The sequence below is a fragment of the Peromyscus maniculatus genome, chromosome 14 (assembly GCF_049852395.1).
Source record: "Peromyscus maniculatus bairdii isolate BWxNUB_F1_BW_parent chromosome 14, HU_Pman_BW_mat_3.1, whole genome shotgun sequence".
Lineage (NCBI taxonomy): Eukaryota > Metazoa > Chordata > Mammalia > Rodentia > Cricetidae > Peromyscus > Peromyscus maniculatus.
This window is the reverse complement of record NC_134865.1, coordinates 51,297,418-51,313,877: the sequence shown is the minus strand read 5'-3', so window position 1 is coordinate 51,313,877 and position 16,460 is coordinate 51,297,418. Positions and strand designations below refer to the sequence as shown.

Sequence of the window (16,460 nt, the reverse complement as noted above, 5' to 3'; positions counted from 1 at the left end):
CCTGGGGGAAGGAGAGAGACAGATACCCCCCCCCCCTTTTTAAGGCTAACTTCATTTTGTAAGATTGATTTATTTATTATGTATACAGTGTTCTGTCTGCAAGTATGCCAGATCTCATTATGGATGGTTGTGAGCCACCATGTGGGTGCTGGGAATTGAACTCAGGACTTCTGGAAGAACAGCTAATGCTGTTAACCACTGAACCATCTCTCCAGCCCAGATAACCCTTTTTTGAAGCTTTTTCCAACCTTCCAGGCCAGTGGCATTCTATTATAATACCACTTTACTTGTACTGCACAGCACTTGTGACCATTTGTGTGTGCATACACACACACACACACACACACACACACACACACGCACGCACGCACGCACGCACGCACGCACGCACGCACGCACGTTGGAGGTATAGCTTGAGGGGGCAGGAGTATTTTTATCATGTTCAAGGTCCTGGTTTGGTCTCCAGCCTATCCCCAAAATTAAACAGAGTAGATGAATGTTGCTTAGGATGATTGAAAAGAAAAGTGAGTATGAAGAATAATGCACAGCTCCCCGATTGTTCTATTCCCACTGGTTGGAAAGCCTCCTGAAGGAAAGGAACTGATTTATTCATTTCTTTAAATTTTTTGAAATTTATATTTAGTATGTATGGTTGTTTTGCCTGCATGTATGTCTGTGTACCACATGTGTGCCTGTATCCAAGGAGGCCAGAAGAGGATGTCGGATCCCCCAAGACTGAAATTACAGACAGTTGTGAGCCACCATATGGGGGCTGGGAATCAAACCCAGGTCCTATGGAAGAACCCAGGTCCTATGAGCTATCTCCCCAGCCCTTGTTCTTTTTTTGTAACATTAAACAGCGAGAACTAGAAATATGATGTATTCAACAACCTATCTGTCTGTGCTAGGTGAGTGGATGTCCACTTTCTGATCTGTAGCTGCAGTGATGAGGACCTAGATCCTGTCTCAACGTCTGATTATAACGTCTGGTCACAGGGTAATGCCTGTGATTATCTGTGAAGTTCACGCAGACCAGACACCTACTAAGGAAAACTTCCAGCTGAAATTACTGTTTGCCTTCATGCAGAAGTGAAAGTAACTGTGGTCTGAGTAGTCTGACTCCCCTGGGTGGTCCCTCTCTCCACTTCTGGGCTTTTGGGTGGCCGGTAGAGGCGTGTGTTTAGGTTTCACACTGTGTTGCCTTTCCGACTGTGAGTGTGAACCCTCACGTGTGAGTTAGTTGACCCTGTCTTTGCAGGAGAAGCACTGCCAAGTCAGTAGAGGAGGCCTGAAGATAAACAGGGAATTGTCACTCCACTGTGGACCAGGGAACCCTGGAGCAGCAGAGATGGGTGGGGAGATGGCAGCTCCGGGCTTTGACAGTGAGGTGGGGGCTGCAGACTGGACTGAGGGCCATATGAGCAGAGAAGGAGAAAGAGCGTTCTGGGGGTTTGGTAATTCCTGTTCCCGTCACTCACCTGAGCAGCAAAGAGCTTAGCACCAAAGAGAGGCCATTTCCGAGCCACAGTCAGGTAGATGCGGATGCACTCAGAAGGGGAGCAGCCTTGTAATGCTGCCCACTTGGTGGCCATCGTATCTGCCAGGTGCCTGGTTTGGGTGGACAGAAGGAAATGGTGTCGGTGAAGGGCCCACCTGTTTTCATCACAGCCCTGAGGTTCCCCCAGAGGCTTCCTCTGTACGGCCTGGCCTCCAGCCTACCTCAGCTGCTCAGGGGGTGCTCCATTTCGATAGCGCCTTGGGTAGAACCTGTCGAGGACCTGCTGGAGGAGATGCTGAGCTTTGGCGGGAGGTGTGCCCCCAGGGCTTGGCAGGATAGGCTTCTCCAAGTCCCCGTACTCCACCTGAGGTAGAAAGGGGTAACAGTCACAAGTTTGGGGGGTGATGGGGCTGCTGTTCAAGAAGCAATCAAGCCCTTACCACATTACTGCTGCTTATCACTTAATGATGATAAGAATTTACCCATGTTCCATAGACACTAGAGAAGCATCCTTAGGGTCCTAGACTATTAGATCGTCTAGCTCAGCTCTCAGTTTTAGCTAAATGCTTGGAGGGAAGAGCCCATACTGTAGAGGACTTGAATTTATGCCAACTCTGCCTCAGCCCTCCAAGTGCTGGGATTACAGGTGTGTGCCACCACATCTGAATAAATCTGCTCTTACAGGAACCATGGAAGTATCCTAGACACCCCATGCAGATAGCCACCTAAAGGAGTACAAAGGGGAATCATTCTGAACATGTGTTCTTTCTCGTTTCCTACTTAGAACGTGGGGTGGTTCATAAAGGTTATCACGTGCATTGTGTCACATACACCAGCCTGGAGGCAGGGAGGGAATTGTATTTTCCACATACACGTGAAAACTGAAGCACTAGAAAGTGGCTTGGCCAAGCTCTCGCACTGGAGGAAGACTGAGACTTAAGGCCAGTTTTGCAGTTCCCAGTCCCATTCTCACACAGCCTCTGCATGCGGTGAGCAGGGAGTCACCTCTCTCCGTACGGCAGTGTGCCTCTCCTTGCTGCCACGGGATCTGCAGGCTCCTGTGAGCTCTCACGGTGTTTCTAGCAGAAGAAACTTACCTGGGCCATCAAGGCAGCCATTTCGAGAGCCAGCTCCTTGGTGACTGGGAATCTTCCTGCCACTATTTCTCCACTGGTTTGGAAAGCAAGCAGCAGCCGCTCTCGCTCCGTCTCCCCCTTGACTTGACTTCGAAAGTATAGCCTACAGGGAAGACAGTAAGAAGCCGGGTCTCAGCTGGTCCCCCAAACAAGAACGAGAAGGCTTCCTCTGAATCCTTACCTCGACACCTAAGGTGAAGATAACCGCTCCTGTCATCTGTAAGCCTCTTTTCTACCACCCAAGAAAGGTGTAGCCGAGCCTGACCTAGCTGTGGGCATGCGGGTCTCACCGCAGAACAGGTGGTCAGTTCTGAACATACCACTAGACTCTGCATTTTGCATGAGGAATCTGGTACCTGAGATCACAGCTTCTTAGGGTCTGGATGAGGTAAGACTCCAAGAGACTAATGGAAATGACTTGCCTGGAGACGTACTAGGACAGATTTCTCCTATTTAAATTGGTAGAAAGTACTTGTGTATGTCCTAAAATTGATAACAGGAACGTTTTATTCTTTAGCCTTAAATATCTGGTGCTTACACAAAACTGTACTCTCACGTAAGATAACACACAGCCATCCCATGACACTGGTATGCTTTTGCGGTATGTACGCATACACATGTCTGCAAGGTAGTAGAGAGAAGCCTGACAGAACACCTGAGCTACTAGGGTCTCATGAGGGAGCGGGAGCAGGGCCAGCCTGCAACCACCTGATGACTGCCACTCAGGGTAATTATAGGCCCCTCTGCCTTATTGGGACAAGTCATCATGTCTGGGAGGTGATGAGCTGGTACCCAGTGGCAGCCCTCAGGTTCACCCCACCCTCCGGCAGCTCCCAGGACCTGTTCTTATACATCAGCTTCACGACGCGTGTCCCACCGTCAGACTTTCCTGGGTGCAGTTCCTTCAGTGTTTGTTCCCACTTGGAGATAGCATCACAGATCTTGAAAAGACAAAGGTCTAAGGTCAGAAAAGCCCCTTGTGCGGAGAGTAAGATCCAGCCAGAGCTGGACTCTAGCGCAGCTGAGTGAGGGTTCTGTCCCTAGAAGGTTGTCCTGTGAGGCTTCAGGCTGCCAGGATGGGAGGTGCCCACCAATTCCCTTTCTGTGGAGAGGAAGATGGTGCCATGGGTGTAGTGAGCATCAAGACAGGACTGTTGCCTCATTGGCTCTGTGAGGGCTGGCCTCTTGGGACCTAGGCAGGCCCCAGTGGAGTCCATGGCATCATGGCTCCATTTCTGTTTCACTCACCTCATTCTCCTTCAATAAATACACCCAAATGCCTGCCGTGAGCAGACCCTTACAGGTACCCACCCATACCTTTACTAGGAAGATAGGTGGCAATTTTTTTTTTCATGCTTGCTAAAGACTAGCCCTTGTTCTAGAACAACAAAGGAAGCAGATGCTGGAGCCAAATGCACCCATCCAGTGTGGCAGTACAGTCCCACAAATGCTTAACCCCCTCATGGCACTAGCCCAGACCACTGTACAGATCAGCTGTCTCTTTCAAAGGCTTTCCCCTACAGAGGTACCATGAGGACCTACCTCCCTAAACTATGGTTGGATCTATAGGCTTACACCTGTAAGCATAAGCAGACAGAGTAAAAGCTAGGGGATCGTGCACAGCATGGCACCCACTGGATCTACATTATAGCTGGTGACCTAAGTGGGCAGATACAGTTGGTGGCAGTCTGTCCCGGCAGGGCCTCCTTGTCCTTACACTGAGCCAAGAGGCTCTTTCCCTGAATGCTGCATAGTCCCTTGAGGGAGACAGGACTTTGAGGATCTTGTCTCCAGAGTCAAGGTTACATGTAGCTTTCCCTGCATGCATGCACAGAAATGCTGGCCTGAAGAGATCATCTTGGTCTTCACACCAGACAGGCCACTGGTCAGTTAGGCACATACTGGATGAGTTCTGTCTCCACCACCTATATCTGAGTTAAGAGGCGCTTGCGTGTATGTGGTGGGGTGGGGGTGTGTGGAGGGGGTTATTTACCTTGACACGCCCTTGAAGACAGTGCTCCAGGTCCCTGCCAGAAGGATCATCTGTGAAGAGGGCAAAGCCAGACTGGGATGGCTTCCTCATGCCTGTCTCCTGGTTCAGCCGCTGGAGGAACTCATCCACTGTGGAGGAGCCATCAAAACCAACCACCTGGGAATGGGGAGAGGCACCTGAATTAGCAAACTTCCTGAGGGGCTGTCACGGGGTGGTCCGGGGTGTGGGCAAGAGGTCAAAGGCAGCTGGTTTCCACATTCACGTGCACAGGAACCCGAGCCTGCCCACTGTAGACTGGAGCTGGACAGAGCCCTAGTCATTCCTTTATAGTCAATGTTCTGAGGGTGCTATCTCAGGCTGCTTTCTGTCTGTGTTTGAGCTTCCTTGTTCATGCAGTGGGTTCAGAAGACCTGCCTGTAAAGCACCACATGGTAAAGCACTCTGGGATTCGAGCTCCTTTCTCTATCTACACACTAATCAGGCCACTCCCGCCTCAAATCTAAGCCCATCCCATTTGTTGATGTGCCTATTAACCTGACAGTCCCCAAGACTCGGCGCACTTAGAAGTACTCTCTGGACAGCGAGTGACATGGGAAGACCTGGGGTAGGAACCTGCTCCTCTTCCTCACCTGATAGGTCCCATTGGCAAAGTGCACAGGGATGCTGAAGGGTAAGGAGTGGTGGAAGGGATTTCGTAGCAGGATGGACACCACTTCCATACGTGATGGCCTGGCCTCCCGCTCCCCTGTCTGCAGGGTCCGCTCCACGGCTCGCTGGCAGTACGTGGCATACTGGCCAGTTTCACTCCTAAAAACAGACGGGAGTCGTAGGAAGTCCTTCCTCTTGGCACCCTGAGGTGCATACCCAGACTTGACCAGGATAAAAACTAACTGGATAGGATGTGGGGACCTAAAACTAGTATGGGATGTTACTACATTTTTATTTCGGGAGGAGGCACACTTGTGGAAGATAGAGGACAACTTGAGGGAGTTGGTTCTCTCCTACCACGCTGCTCCTGAGGATTGATCTCAGGTTGCCAGCCTTGGTGGCAAGCGCCTTTACCTACTGAGCCATCCCACCAGCTGCAACTTGTCCCTGAGGACCTATCTGCAGGACATGGCTGCCATGGGCATTTTCTTTGTTTCTTTTTTTAAACTAGTACTAGGGGATCTAACCCAGGGCCTTGTACATGCAAGGTAAGTGCTCTACCATTGAGCTGCACCCCCATCCCTGCATATATATATATATATATACACTTGCAGAAACCAGAACACTGAATAAATATTTGGGAATAATTTGGGATAGCATGGCTTCACATGAGAGTGTTCCCCAAATACCCAAGGACACGTGGACTGGTGTCCAAAGCAGCTAAAGTGTGCTCAGATCTCCACCTGCTCATGGGTCCATGGCGATGGGTGAAGTCTCTCAACCCCAAGCATGTCTGAGGGGAGATGCCGTCAATCCAACCTCGTCTTCCCCCGTCATCCCTTTGAAACATGGCGGTCCGCAGTGTAGGGGCGGCAGGGCCATGCTCTCACTCACCTGGGGTCTGCGTGGCGTTGAAGCTGCTGTCTGACGTACCAGAGGAAGTGGTGCTGAGGCAGGAAGAGCGGGGCACACAGAGCCAGGAGCTGCCAGCACTGCCATGGGACACAGGCAGTATGGGGTGAGTGCTGGGTCCCGCTCCTGCAGCTTTGAGCTACAGAACCTTCACTATTTTCTCCACACCAGAGTCTCAACTGCCTCGTCAGGCGCTGCCCAGGACAGCACTCGTATTCCGACCACGCGCAGATCAGGCAGCCATGCTCAAACAACTTGGACGAGAAGCTGCCCATGGGCTAGGATGGGCGAACACCTGCCCAGGCACCTCGCTACCACCCTCCCCACCCCTTAAACAGCTCTTATACGTGGTTCCAGCCAGTTGCTACGTCCCCAGCGTGTGCCCACCTGCATGAGAGAGTACTTCTGAGGCGGGCGGCAGCTGGTCTGCTTCATGAGCTGGCAGTAGATCTCACTCTGCAGCTCAGGGTGAACAAGGCAGACCTGTAACGCCGTCTGCGCCAGGGACACGTGGTAGTCCACCGAGGCGGCCTCCACGGGCACGTTGATGAAGAGCTGGCAGGACTGGAAGGAGCATGGACAGTGGGCACGGGCAGGGGCAGCCCAGTGGTTATTCTTGGGGCATGCACTGGTGCAGCAGAGCCTCAAGGAAGATTCAAGTTCACGGACGACCAGCCCTGTCTAGAGGGAGCGCTGTTTCTGCTTGTGAGGCTAAAAGGGGGGCTGCTTGAGGGGCAGAATCGCCCCTTCTTTAAATGTGATGTTTCCAGCACACAAGCCACACATAAGCTTGCCTGTATCCGCAGAAAACATTTTTTTGCAAGACAGGGTAGCACAGCCTGGCATTTAACTCCAAGTCCTGCCTCTGCCTCCTGGGTGTGCTGTGATTGTGGGCAGTTAGCGCCACACTAGCCCCTAGCAAGGCGTTCTGTTTTGTTTGTCAGAAAATGCAGATGGGCACAGAGAAGACTAAACTAGGTCAGAATCTCTGACGTCCAGAAGCCGTGCAAACCGGACCTTTTCTGCTGTCACTCAAAGGGGAAGGCAGTCCTCAAGGGAGAGCTCTGGCTGCCATTACCCAGAGCGCCAGAGAAGGGGGTCTATTCCTGCCACAAAGGAAGCCATCAAGGGGACCCTGTGGGACTTCCTCTTCCTCACCACAACCCTAGGGCCACCCCCGAACCACACAGGTCTCCTGTCCTGTGATGGGCTCAAGGTGTGCCAAGCAGAGCCTGGGCACGTGTGGGCACCAACAGGCACAGGCCTGGGCTCCAATCCGTCGTTACCTTGAAGAGCTTGAGAGCCTCTGTCTGCAGGGCCTCGGAGGGCAGGGTGGTCAGGGAGGCGCACAGCCCGTCCCGGCTGTAGCACAGCATGGGGTGCCTCCAGATCGGGGAGTCTGCACGGAGCACAGACAGAGGGGGGGTGGCGGTTACTAGAGGAAAGAACTCGCCTCCTACCCTACCAGCCCCAACTCCGATTTGCAAGGTGGACAGTGGTTTAACTTTGGGAAACATGGGTTTTTCTGGGTCGATCATCTACAGACTGACGGCCACGGAAGTGTGGCCTGCAAACTGCACATTCCCTCACACGGCTGGCGAGAGAGGCAGCCAGAGCTTTGCTGAGCAGGCACAGCCAGGCCAAGGAGATAAAGCTGCCAGTGCGTCTGAGCACAAGTGTCTGCGTGCAGGGACCGCCTTCCTTGCAGTACCAGGTGGAAGGGGCAGACGTGTCCATCTGAGACAGACCAGCCCTCGGGGCAGAAGTGAAGAGGTAGGTGTGGTGTGCACCTCTGGGTAGTTCATGGGGGTCCTGAGAATTAGTTGCCAAATAAGGACCCCCAGACATCCCAGGATTAGGCTAGTCTGCTCCAAACTGAGGCTCCATTTATTAACAAACTCTTAATTATAGATTAACCAGCTGCCGCCCCCGCCCTCCCCTCTACCCCCAAGTCTTCTGCACAGCTAAGCCAAGCTACAGATTAAACAGAGTAGAACATTTACCCAGCTGTCTGGAGAGTCTGGTTCCCAGGGTCCCGCACCTACAGTGGTTACCTCAGTAGACGGAGAGGCCCCGGAGCACAGGTCGGGGATTCCCCCAGGCATGTTTAACGCTGCTTAGGCACCAGAGTGCTCTCTTCGCTTCTTGTCCAATAAGCACCCTGCCACCTCCCTTCAGCCCGGGCAGCGGTGGCCACTCTGGCCTTACCTGGGTCGCCCTCGCCATCCATCAGTTTCCCAATGAGCTGCTCATAGAGAGTGCCCACCCTGGTACTGCTGCCACCCGCAGCCACCGTGAGGTGGTAAAGCCACGTATCCTGGAAAAGGGCAGAAGACAAGCAGATGCCAATGAGGGAGGAAGAGGGGCGGCAAGAGTTGGATTTGGGGCAGGAGATGTAGCTCAGTGACAGAGCACTTGTCTAATGTGTGAGGCTCTGGGCTTGACTCCTGCCACGCCCCTGCAAAAAAGCAGTGTGTAATTTTAAGATGGTGTGCACCTGTAATGATGTCACAGCAGGAGCTGGGGGGCTGAGGCAGAGGGATCTCAAGCTCAAGGTCGGCCTGGGCTTATGAGACCCTGTCTTGAGGGGGAAAAGTAGACTTTCACTAGTTTGGCTAGCATGAGTCAAGGTCACCACTCCAAAGAGAAAGACAGGATCATTGGATGTCAACGCACATTTCCAAGTGTGTGGTGCTCTATCATGGCCCGTGATGAAGAAATGCTGGTCACTTGGAATGAATCCACTAGCTATTCAAGAGTAACATTCCCATTCAGTGTCCAGGAAGAAATAAACTTGATTAGAAACCTCAGCGGAAAGACAGAAGGGAAATGAGAACCCAGGTCCAAGCTTGGCCACAAAGGTCCTGCTCCTCCCTTACCTTCTCATGCTTGGTGCGGATGAGGAGGTAGGTGGGGCTGTGCTCTGGGGGGTGGATCACCAAGGTGCAGTGTGAGGAGAGCAACCGGCCAGTTCCTCCGGCCTCATAGTCTTCGTCCGAGTCACAGGACCGATCTACTTCCTCTATGTGAGCACCCTGCACAGGCAGGCAGCCCAGGGGTCTCTGTGGACATGAGCCTTCCATGAACAGGGCAGCAGGTGGACAGGGGAGTTTCCTTTTTATGACTGCTTTGGCTGTGAGGGGCTGGAGACCATAGATGTGGACGGAGGACAGGATGAGGAGGTGGACGCTGCCGCATGGCAGCCAGGCCAGAAGCAGATACTATGCTTTGGAAAGGACCAACCGACTACACTGGCTGTGACGCGGGTCACATGCACGGGAGGGAGCGGGACAGATGGCCTTTGTATCTGCTGTAGGGTTTGGTGTGGTGGGGGGCAGAGCTGGGGGCTGCCATCAATGGTGTGCACTGTGCGCAGTTTGGAGGAGGCACTGTTAGGAGGCTGATGAAATACCTTGTCCTCGTGGCTCCGGTAGTAGTAGAAGATTTTCCCAACAAGGGCACACCAGACCAGCTTGGAGTGGCCATGCTTTACCTGTTAAGTGAAATGACTTCATTCGAACCAGGGCTCCAAAATAAATCCAGGGCCAGCCAAGACAGGCCACGGGGAAGACTGCCAAAGTCGGGTCTCCTTTCACAGTGAGACTGCCACGGTATGTACCCTGTGGTAACCTGGCCACTACTGGGCCACCCAGGGACCTATGACCTGCCACTGAAAGACTATCCAGGAAATCAGAACATGGATATGGGAAGAACCCACTAGTTGGCATAGGCCAGAGTTGTAAGGATGCTGCAAGGTAAATAGAGGCCCTGGCAGTCTGGAACCTTAAGTAAGGTACCGTAAATCACAAGGGAACAGCAACTGACCACTTACAGAGATGAAGGATGGGCTGATGGGAAGCAGCCAGCTCGGAAGGAAGGAGTCTGAGCCCCGAGCTTGCTGGGCACAGTAACTGTTCCTGACCTAACCCACGATAACTAACCCTGTTAGTATGCTTCCTAGTTAACTGCCCTTTGCTAGACTTAACTAGGGCCCCTGCTTCCCAGAAAACCCTGGTTAAAATGTGTTTAGGCAAACCTTGGATACCAGGCATCGCATGGCAGTCCCATGGCTTTACCCAGGCCTTTCCTTTGTAACACAGCTAGTTACACTGTGGGGGGCACCTGACGTCCTAAACATCAAGTGAAAACATTTCTTTCCCTTCTGTCTTGAGAACAGCCCCCATCTCTGTTTCCAGAACCACCAACATCATTTGGTGTGCTCAGACATGTTTGAGCCAGCTGGCTAAGCACTGGCATGAGTTCTTGGAGAAAGAGCCCACCATGTCTGGGCTCTCCCATGCCTGGCTCTCGTTGCGTCCCTACCAGTTCCACCTTGTACCTTGGTCAGCCAGCCCTTCACGGTAGGCTTGGCGCCCCCTTGATGCAGAGCTGGAGGTCCAGTGACCTGCACCTTCAGCAGGCTCTGGAGGACACGGATCCATTCTTCCAGGAGGCTGGGGGACTCTGCTGTTAGGTAGTAGGTCTTGTTCTCAGAGATGAGCTGGGGGGGGGGGGGATGGGGTGAGGGAGGGTGTTAAGAGCCAATGAAAGACACATACCCTTCAACCCACTGGGCCTTCCGGATGGCCACCTACGCTCTCCCTTCCTTTCCTTTTTGATTTCCTTCCCTTCCCTTCACCGCTCACTCTGGCTCTTCTTTCTCATGCCTACAACCTAAGGTCATATCCTACTCCTGGTATAAGGTCATCCATCCATGCTTATGTTTGCCTCATCTCTGCTTCAGTCACAGTCATATCTAAACCCTACACCACACTGTGCATCTACAATCCAGCTGCTACGAGCAGGCTCACCTGGAATGTCTGTGCTCCTTCCCCTCGAACAATCTGGCAATGGGAGTTCAGATCCACTTGCCCTTGAGGTTTCCGGATGACATCACTCTGTAAAGGAGGAGAACATTGGAGTCTGAAAGCTTCTCAGATCATCATTTTTTACTCCAAGTTATAGGCACAAAGTGGAAAGTGATTCCCAAACTTCCCTGGCTACGGTACAATGAGTGACTTGTTCTGTATTCGTCGTCTAGCCAAACAAAGCCATAATTAGGAATGTGGGACCCTCTAATGCAGGCCTCAAAAGGTCTCAGAAAGGAGAGTGAGCCTTTAAAATTGGATCAGAAGCTACTAGGTTATTAGTGATCTAGAAAGCTACCACACTCCTTTGACTGAGCTATGTGTGGTGACGAGTGTCTACAGTCCCAGCTACTCAGTAGACCATGGCAGGAGGGTGAGGCTGGTCCAGGCACCAGAGCAAAACCCATCTCAAAAAGAAAAGAAAAGAAAACATTTCTATTCAATCCTTATGCCCACAGGTATGGCAAATTAAGTGGCACACAAGTCACTTCCATCCTTTCCAGCATCACTACAGACATTACTAACTGACAGTGGCATGTTTCTCAGGGAGGAATTTAGGCCCAGAATCCCTAACAGAGCTGGAGACAGCTTCTACCAAGCAAACATGTGCACAAAAGACAAATCTGTTTTATCCTCTTCAAAACATTACGATTGGTTCTGCCAACCTAGTTCTCAACATTTGAGGCCCTCAATTCCAGGCAGTAGAGGAAGAAGAGGAAGCAACAGTCTTTTCTGTTAGAACAATCCAGAAAAGGTAAGGGCAGCCTGGGAACATCCTTTTACAAGGCCAGGCGTAAGAAGAAATCAGTTGGGAAGGAAGAGGAAATGGCCAGCCAACTGGCCTAGGACTGCCTTGGTAGCCTGCCCAGCATGTTTCGAGAATAGGTGACCACCCCGGAGTCCCCTGTGTGGCCCAGCACCTCCAAGGCCAGCCAGGCTGCCAAGTCCTCCACCCGGCAGGCCTGAAGCCACACGGCCCTTCCTCCAGCCCCGTACACAGTGTGGGTGTGGGCTGTGGCCCTGTGGTTCTTCCCTGGGGAGGGTCTCACCGGAGACTTGTAGTACAGGATTTGTCCCTGTCTCAGGACAAACCAGCGCCTCTTCCACGTCTTCACCCGGCTGCCCATTTTCAGCAGGTAGCCTGACTTCTCCAGGGCCTCCTGAGGTACAAAGCAAGGAAGAGGGGACAGAAAGGGAGAGTCCCATGAGGCTCCCCAGGGTCAAAGGCAAGCAGGGAAGAGGGGACAAAGAGGAGAGTCACATGAGGACCCTGAGGGGTGGAGGGCAAGCAGGGAAGGGGGATGAAGGGGAGGTCACATGAGGCTCCTGGACACCACTCAGGACAAAATGGTCTAGACTACCGCTATGTCAGTTTTTGTTAAGAAAAAAATTATCGACCACCTACGGGTGTCTATTTCCAGACTGTACACTGATGAGATCCAGAGAGAATCGATTAAAGTGTGGCAACCCTACCATGGGAAGGATCCCAATGATGACTAGGGAAGGAACACCTAGTCCCCACCACGAGAAGGTGGTAGATCAGGGCTGCACGCAGGAGAGAAGCTGGCCAGGGAAGGCTTCAGGAAAGAGCAGCATCTAAACTAGCCTCTAGACCAGTGGTTCTCAACCCTCCTCAGGCTGCGGCCCTTTAATAAGTTCCCCATGTTGTGGTGACCTCCGACCATAAAATTATTTCATTGCTGCTTCATAACCGTAATTTTGCTATTGTTATGAATCATAATGTAAATAATCCGATATGAAGGATATCTGATATGAGACCCTGATACGCTAAAGGAAAGGCCAGAGTCTTTTACCAAGACCAGCTGAGAGGAGGAAGGCCATTCAAGGCATCAGAGGCGGGAGGAAGCAGGCAGGTCTCTGGGCCACAGGCTTCCCATCCAGAAAACCCAGCAATAACCATGAGGACCATGAGGCAAATGAGCCAGAAGCACGAGGCAGGCACTGAGGCAGCCCCTGACCTGCTAACGCTTAACTGTGAGTCATAGCAGCATCTGAGGGTCAGGGTGAGGACTAAACAAGGTGCCAGGCGCAACCCTCATGGGCTCTGAGAGCTCCCTGGACGTGGACGTGGACTCGGTCCTTCTTCAACACGGGTCTGTGCACAGCTCTCTGTAATACCTGAAGAGACTCCTTCCCTCTACCATCTCCGGGTCCTTCCTCTCTCTCGCTGCTCCCTGTATGGGTACTGAGGGCCAGGCGGCCTCTGCTCCTATCAGTGCCCCTTCCCCATCCACACCCAGGGCTGTGGACTCTGCTCACCCCTTCAGTGGAGTAGGATGAAGTACGCTGGAGTTTGTGTTCAGGCTCTGAGTAGTCACTGTCCAGTGAGCAGGCATCAGGAGGGATGGCGTAGTCGCCCTCGGAACTCAGTGAGGACATGGAGACTCCTGGCCACAGGGGAAGGAATCAAGGCTGGGGTCCCACAGCCCTCCCCATACCCATCCGGCCAGGAGATGTAAGGCTCCCGAGTCTGGAGTTGAGGGTAAGACTGGTAGGAAGCCTAGCAGAGATCAAGTGGGAAAAGTACCTCTCTTGATGGCCCGGGGGCTGGCCAGTCCACCGGTCTTCCTGTACTCAGAGCAGGGGACTGACATCCGGAAACTCGCTTGAGACCCGCAGTCGTCATCCGACCCGGAGGACTCATCCACAAAAGGCACACTGCTGATCTGTGTGGCTTTCTGCAAGACAGATCAGGCTTCAAAACCAGCCCCCTTCCACACAACAGCTCTACCCCGTTCAGGAGGTCCACGTAGCCTGACTGGAGAAGCATGAGGCCCTCATCCAGCCAAGGCACTCACGGCAGGCTAGACAGTAGTCCCAAGCAGTGTGAAGTCCCTTCTGACCTCCACGCTGCCCTCTGGGTTCCCAACTCCCCTACCCCAACTTCTATGGTTCTCCAGAGAGCTCCTGCTTCTTCCACTAGGGGGCCAAGTAGGGGGCAGGCCACGGAGATAGGGAGAGCAACTTTGCAAACACAAAGACAATCCTTTCAATGCTGTAAGAGTGTGGCAGGAGCAGAGCCAAAAGGTGACTCTAGAGCTACCAAGGTGGCGCACGCCTTTAACCCCAGCACCCAGGAGGAAGGAGCAGGCATATCTCTGAAGAGTTCGAGGCCAGCCTGGGCTAGATGACGAGTTCCGGGCCAGCCAGGGATACACAGTGAGACCCAGTCTCAAAACAACAAACAAAAAACTATTGTGACAAAGCATTTGAATTACTGTTTTTGTTTGCTTTTTTTTCTTCATTTTTTTGGTAGTTCTAAAGATAGAACACAGAGCCTTACTCTTTCTAGGCAAGTGTGCTATCACAGAGCTACATCTCCAGCCCACAGCCCACAAAGTGCTCTTAGAAAGTAATTTGGCAGAACCTATCAGAATCTAAACATTCACAGAACCTGCCCGGGAATTCTATCTCTAGAACTGTGTCCCCAGAAATGTGAGGCGCAGGGTGCATACGCACGATGGTGCTCCTTGCCACATTTACTTTAGAAAGAGACGGATACAACCTATGCTAAGTCGACAGAGGGAGACCCAAGCTAATTAGAGTGCGGTCTACACCAGGGATAACACACACAAGACATGGAAGGGCAGGCTGACACATGGGGAGGTGAGTCACCAAGACATAGGCTAATGTGTGTAGGATCCCTTCGTGTGCATGTGTGTGCTTGCATGTGTGAGAGGAAGAGAGATGAGAAAAAGGAGAGCATATGTACAGGTCCACATGCACAGCTGTACAGGTCCACACGCACACTTGTACAGGTCCACATGCATACTTGTACAGGTCCACATGCACACTTGTACAGGCCCACATGCACAGCTGTACAGGTCCAAATGCACACTTGTACAGGTCCACATGCACAGCTGTACAGGTCCACATGCACAGTTGTACAGGTCCACACGCACACTTGTACAGGTCCACATGCACAGCTGTACAGGTCCACATGCACACTTGTACAGGTCCACATGCACAGTTGTACAGGTCCACATGCACACTTGTACAGGTCCACATGCACAGTTGTACAGGTCCACATGCACATTTGTAAACCATCTGCGACTGCATCAGACGGCCTCACGGAGTAAACACCAGCGCATTAACAATAGCTGACTTTGAGGTTAGGAAGCGGGAGAAAGCAATGTGAGGGAAATTTTTTCTTTTACTTTTGTGTTTTTATTCTTCTAAGTAAAACATCTAGGACTTAAACAGGAATAGCAAGGGCTGGGAGTGTGGCTCAGTGGTACAGCACCTGTCTGGCAAAAGGAGGCCCTGGGTTCTGACTCAAGCACCGCAAAACCAAACAAAAACCAGTGGCGAAAGATGAAAATCCCATGTTGCAGTTTCATGCTAAACTCTTATAATAAACTCTAAATCATGACAAAATGATGGGTAGGCAGTGCTCGTTACTGCCTAGCTCATTACCCCCTGCAGTGATCTAATAAACTTCTTTTCATCCAAAAAGAAACACACACACACACACACACACACAAACAAACACGGTGGGCCGAGCTGCCTGACCATGGTTACTGGGTGAAGACCCCAGTGCAGGCACTGCCCTGGGACGAGGGGCTTCTCCTGATGGGGACATCCCCTCTTGTCATGGCAGTTTCTTACCCCCTTCAGTGCTGTGTAGACAGGCACGGTGACATTCTTGTAGACGAGGCCAGAGAAAGCCCCAGGGAGGGCGAGGGCGGGAGGGCCTGAAGCTGAGGGAGAACACAGGGAAGAGGTGAACTCTGGAGGGCAGCGCAGCTCAGCCAGAGGCTGGGGGAGGCAGAGAACCGGCCAAAGCTTTCCCATCTCCTCTCCCCACTTTCTGTTCCCGTGACTCCCTGGGGATCTCGGTCCCCACAGATGAAGGGCCCAAGGGCTACCCTTTCACCATTTCCTCTCCAGGAAGCTTGGGCCTTGCCCACTCTTGCTGCAGTGAGTTATGAGTGTGTGCCTCTCATTGCAGATGCTATGGGTGGTCGGTGACTCTTGAGCCAGGGGGGCAGTGCCCTTCTGAATCAGGGGGCTCGGGGCTCCTCCCACCCAGTTCAGTCCTGCGCGAGGCAATCACCGCGAGATGGAAGGCAGGACTTGAGGACCCTTCCTCGCTGGGTGATAATCTGAACTTATACACCCCTTTTTCTGGTTCCAGGCAGCCCTCCCTCCCTGCCTGCTGTACCCCAGAGAATGGGAGCCAGGCCCACCAAAGACATTTTAGGCCCCTGATGCCCCCTATTCTGCTCACCGCAGCAGGCAGCGTTACTTCGGGACGATACGTCTGACAGCTGCATGCCTGATGTGGCCATCGCATAGATCCGGCTCTCCTGTAATAACAAGCCCCAGGCAGTCAAGGACTGCTCACCTCAGTCCCCTCAAGGCAGTGGAAGGAAAACATGACA

At 52.5% G+C, this 16,460-nt stretch overlaps 1 protein-coding gene across 6 annotated transcripts in view; it reads right to left on the bottom strand.

The window, feature by feature from the left end:
• Plekhh1 (pleckstrin homology, MyTH4 and FERM domain containing H1) overlaps nucleotides 1-16,460 on the bottom strand; it is a 52,893-nt gene that overhangs the window by 3,718 nt on the left and 32,715 nt on the right. For all 6 annotated transcript variants that reach the window (XM_042260845.2, XM_076550934.1, XM_076550933.1 and 3 more), the window contains 19 exons: nucleotides 16,307-16,385; nucleotides 15,685-15,776; nucleotides 13,604-13,754; nucleotides 13,336-13,463; nucleotides 12,105-12,215; nucleotides 10,999-11,085; nucleotides 10,527-10,688; nucleotides 9,600-9,680; nucleotides 9,067-9,249; nucleotides 8,396-8,504; nucleotides 7,474-7,586; nucleotides 6,575-6,751; nucleotides 6,170-6,267; nucleotides 5,257-5,434; nucleotides 4,628-4,783; nucleotides 3,475-3,575; nucleotides 2,596-2,737; nucleotides 1,720-1,862; nucleotides 1,479-1,608 (listed from right to left, as the gene is read on the bottom strand). In XM_042260845.2, the coding sequence (XP_042116779.1) occupies nucleotides 1,479-1,608; nucleotides 1,720-1,862; nucleotides 2,596-2,737; nucleotides 3,475-3,575; nucleotides 4,628-4,783; nucleotides 5,257-5,434; nucleotides 6,170-6,267; nucleotides 6,575-6,751; nucleotides 7,474-7,586; nucleotides 8,396-8,504; nucleotides 9,067-9,249; nucleotides 9,600-9,680; nucleotides 10,527-10,688; nucleotides 10,999-11,085; nucleotides 12,105-12,215; nucleotides 13,336-13,463; nucleotides 13,604-13,754; nucleotides 15,685-15,776; nucleotides 16,307-16,385 (2,421 nt within the window). The remainder of the gene's footprint in view (nucleotides 1-1,478; nucleotides 1,609-1,719; nucleotides 1,863-2,595; nucleotides 2,738-3,474; nucleotides 3,576-4,627; nucleotides 4,784-5,256; nucleotides 5,435-6,169; nucleotides 6,268-6,574; nucleotides 6,752-7,473; nucleotides 7,587-8,395; nucleotides 8,505-9,066; nucleotides 9,250-9,599; nucleotides 9,681-10,526; nucleotides 10,689-10,998; nucleotides 11,086-12,104; nucleotides 12,216-13,335; nucleotides 13,464-13,603; nucleotides 13,755-15,684; nucleotides 15,777-16,306; nucleotides 16,386-16,460) is intronic.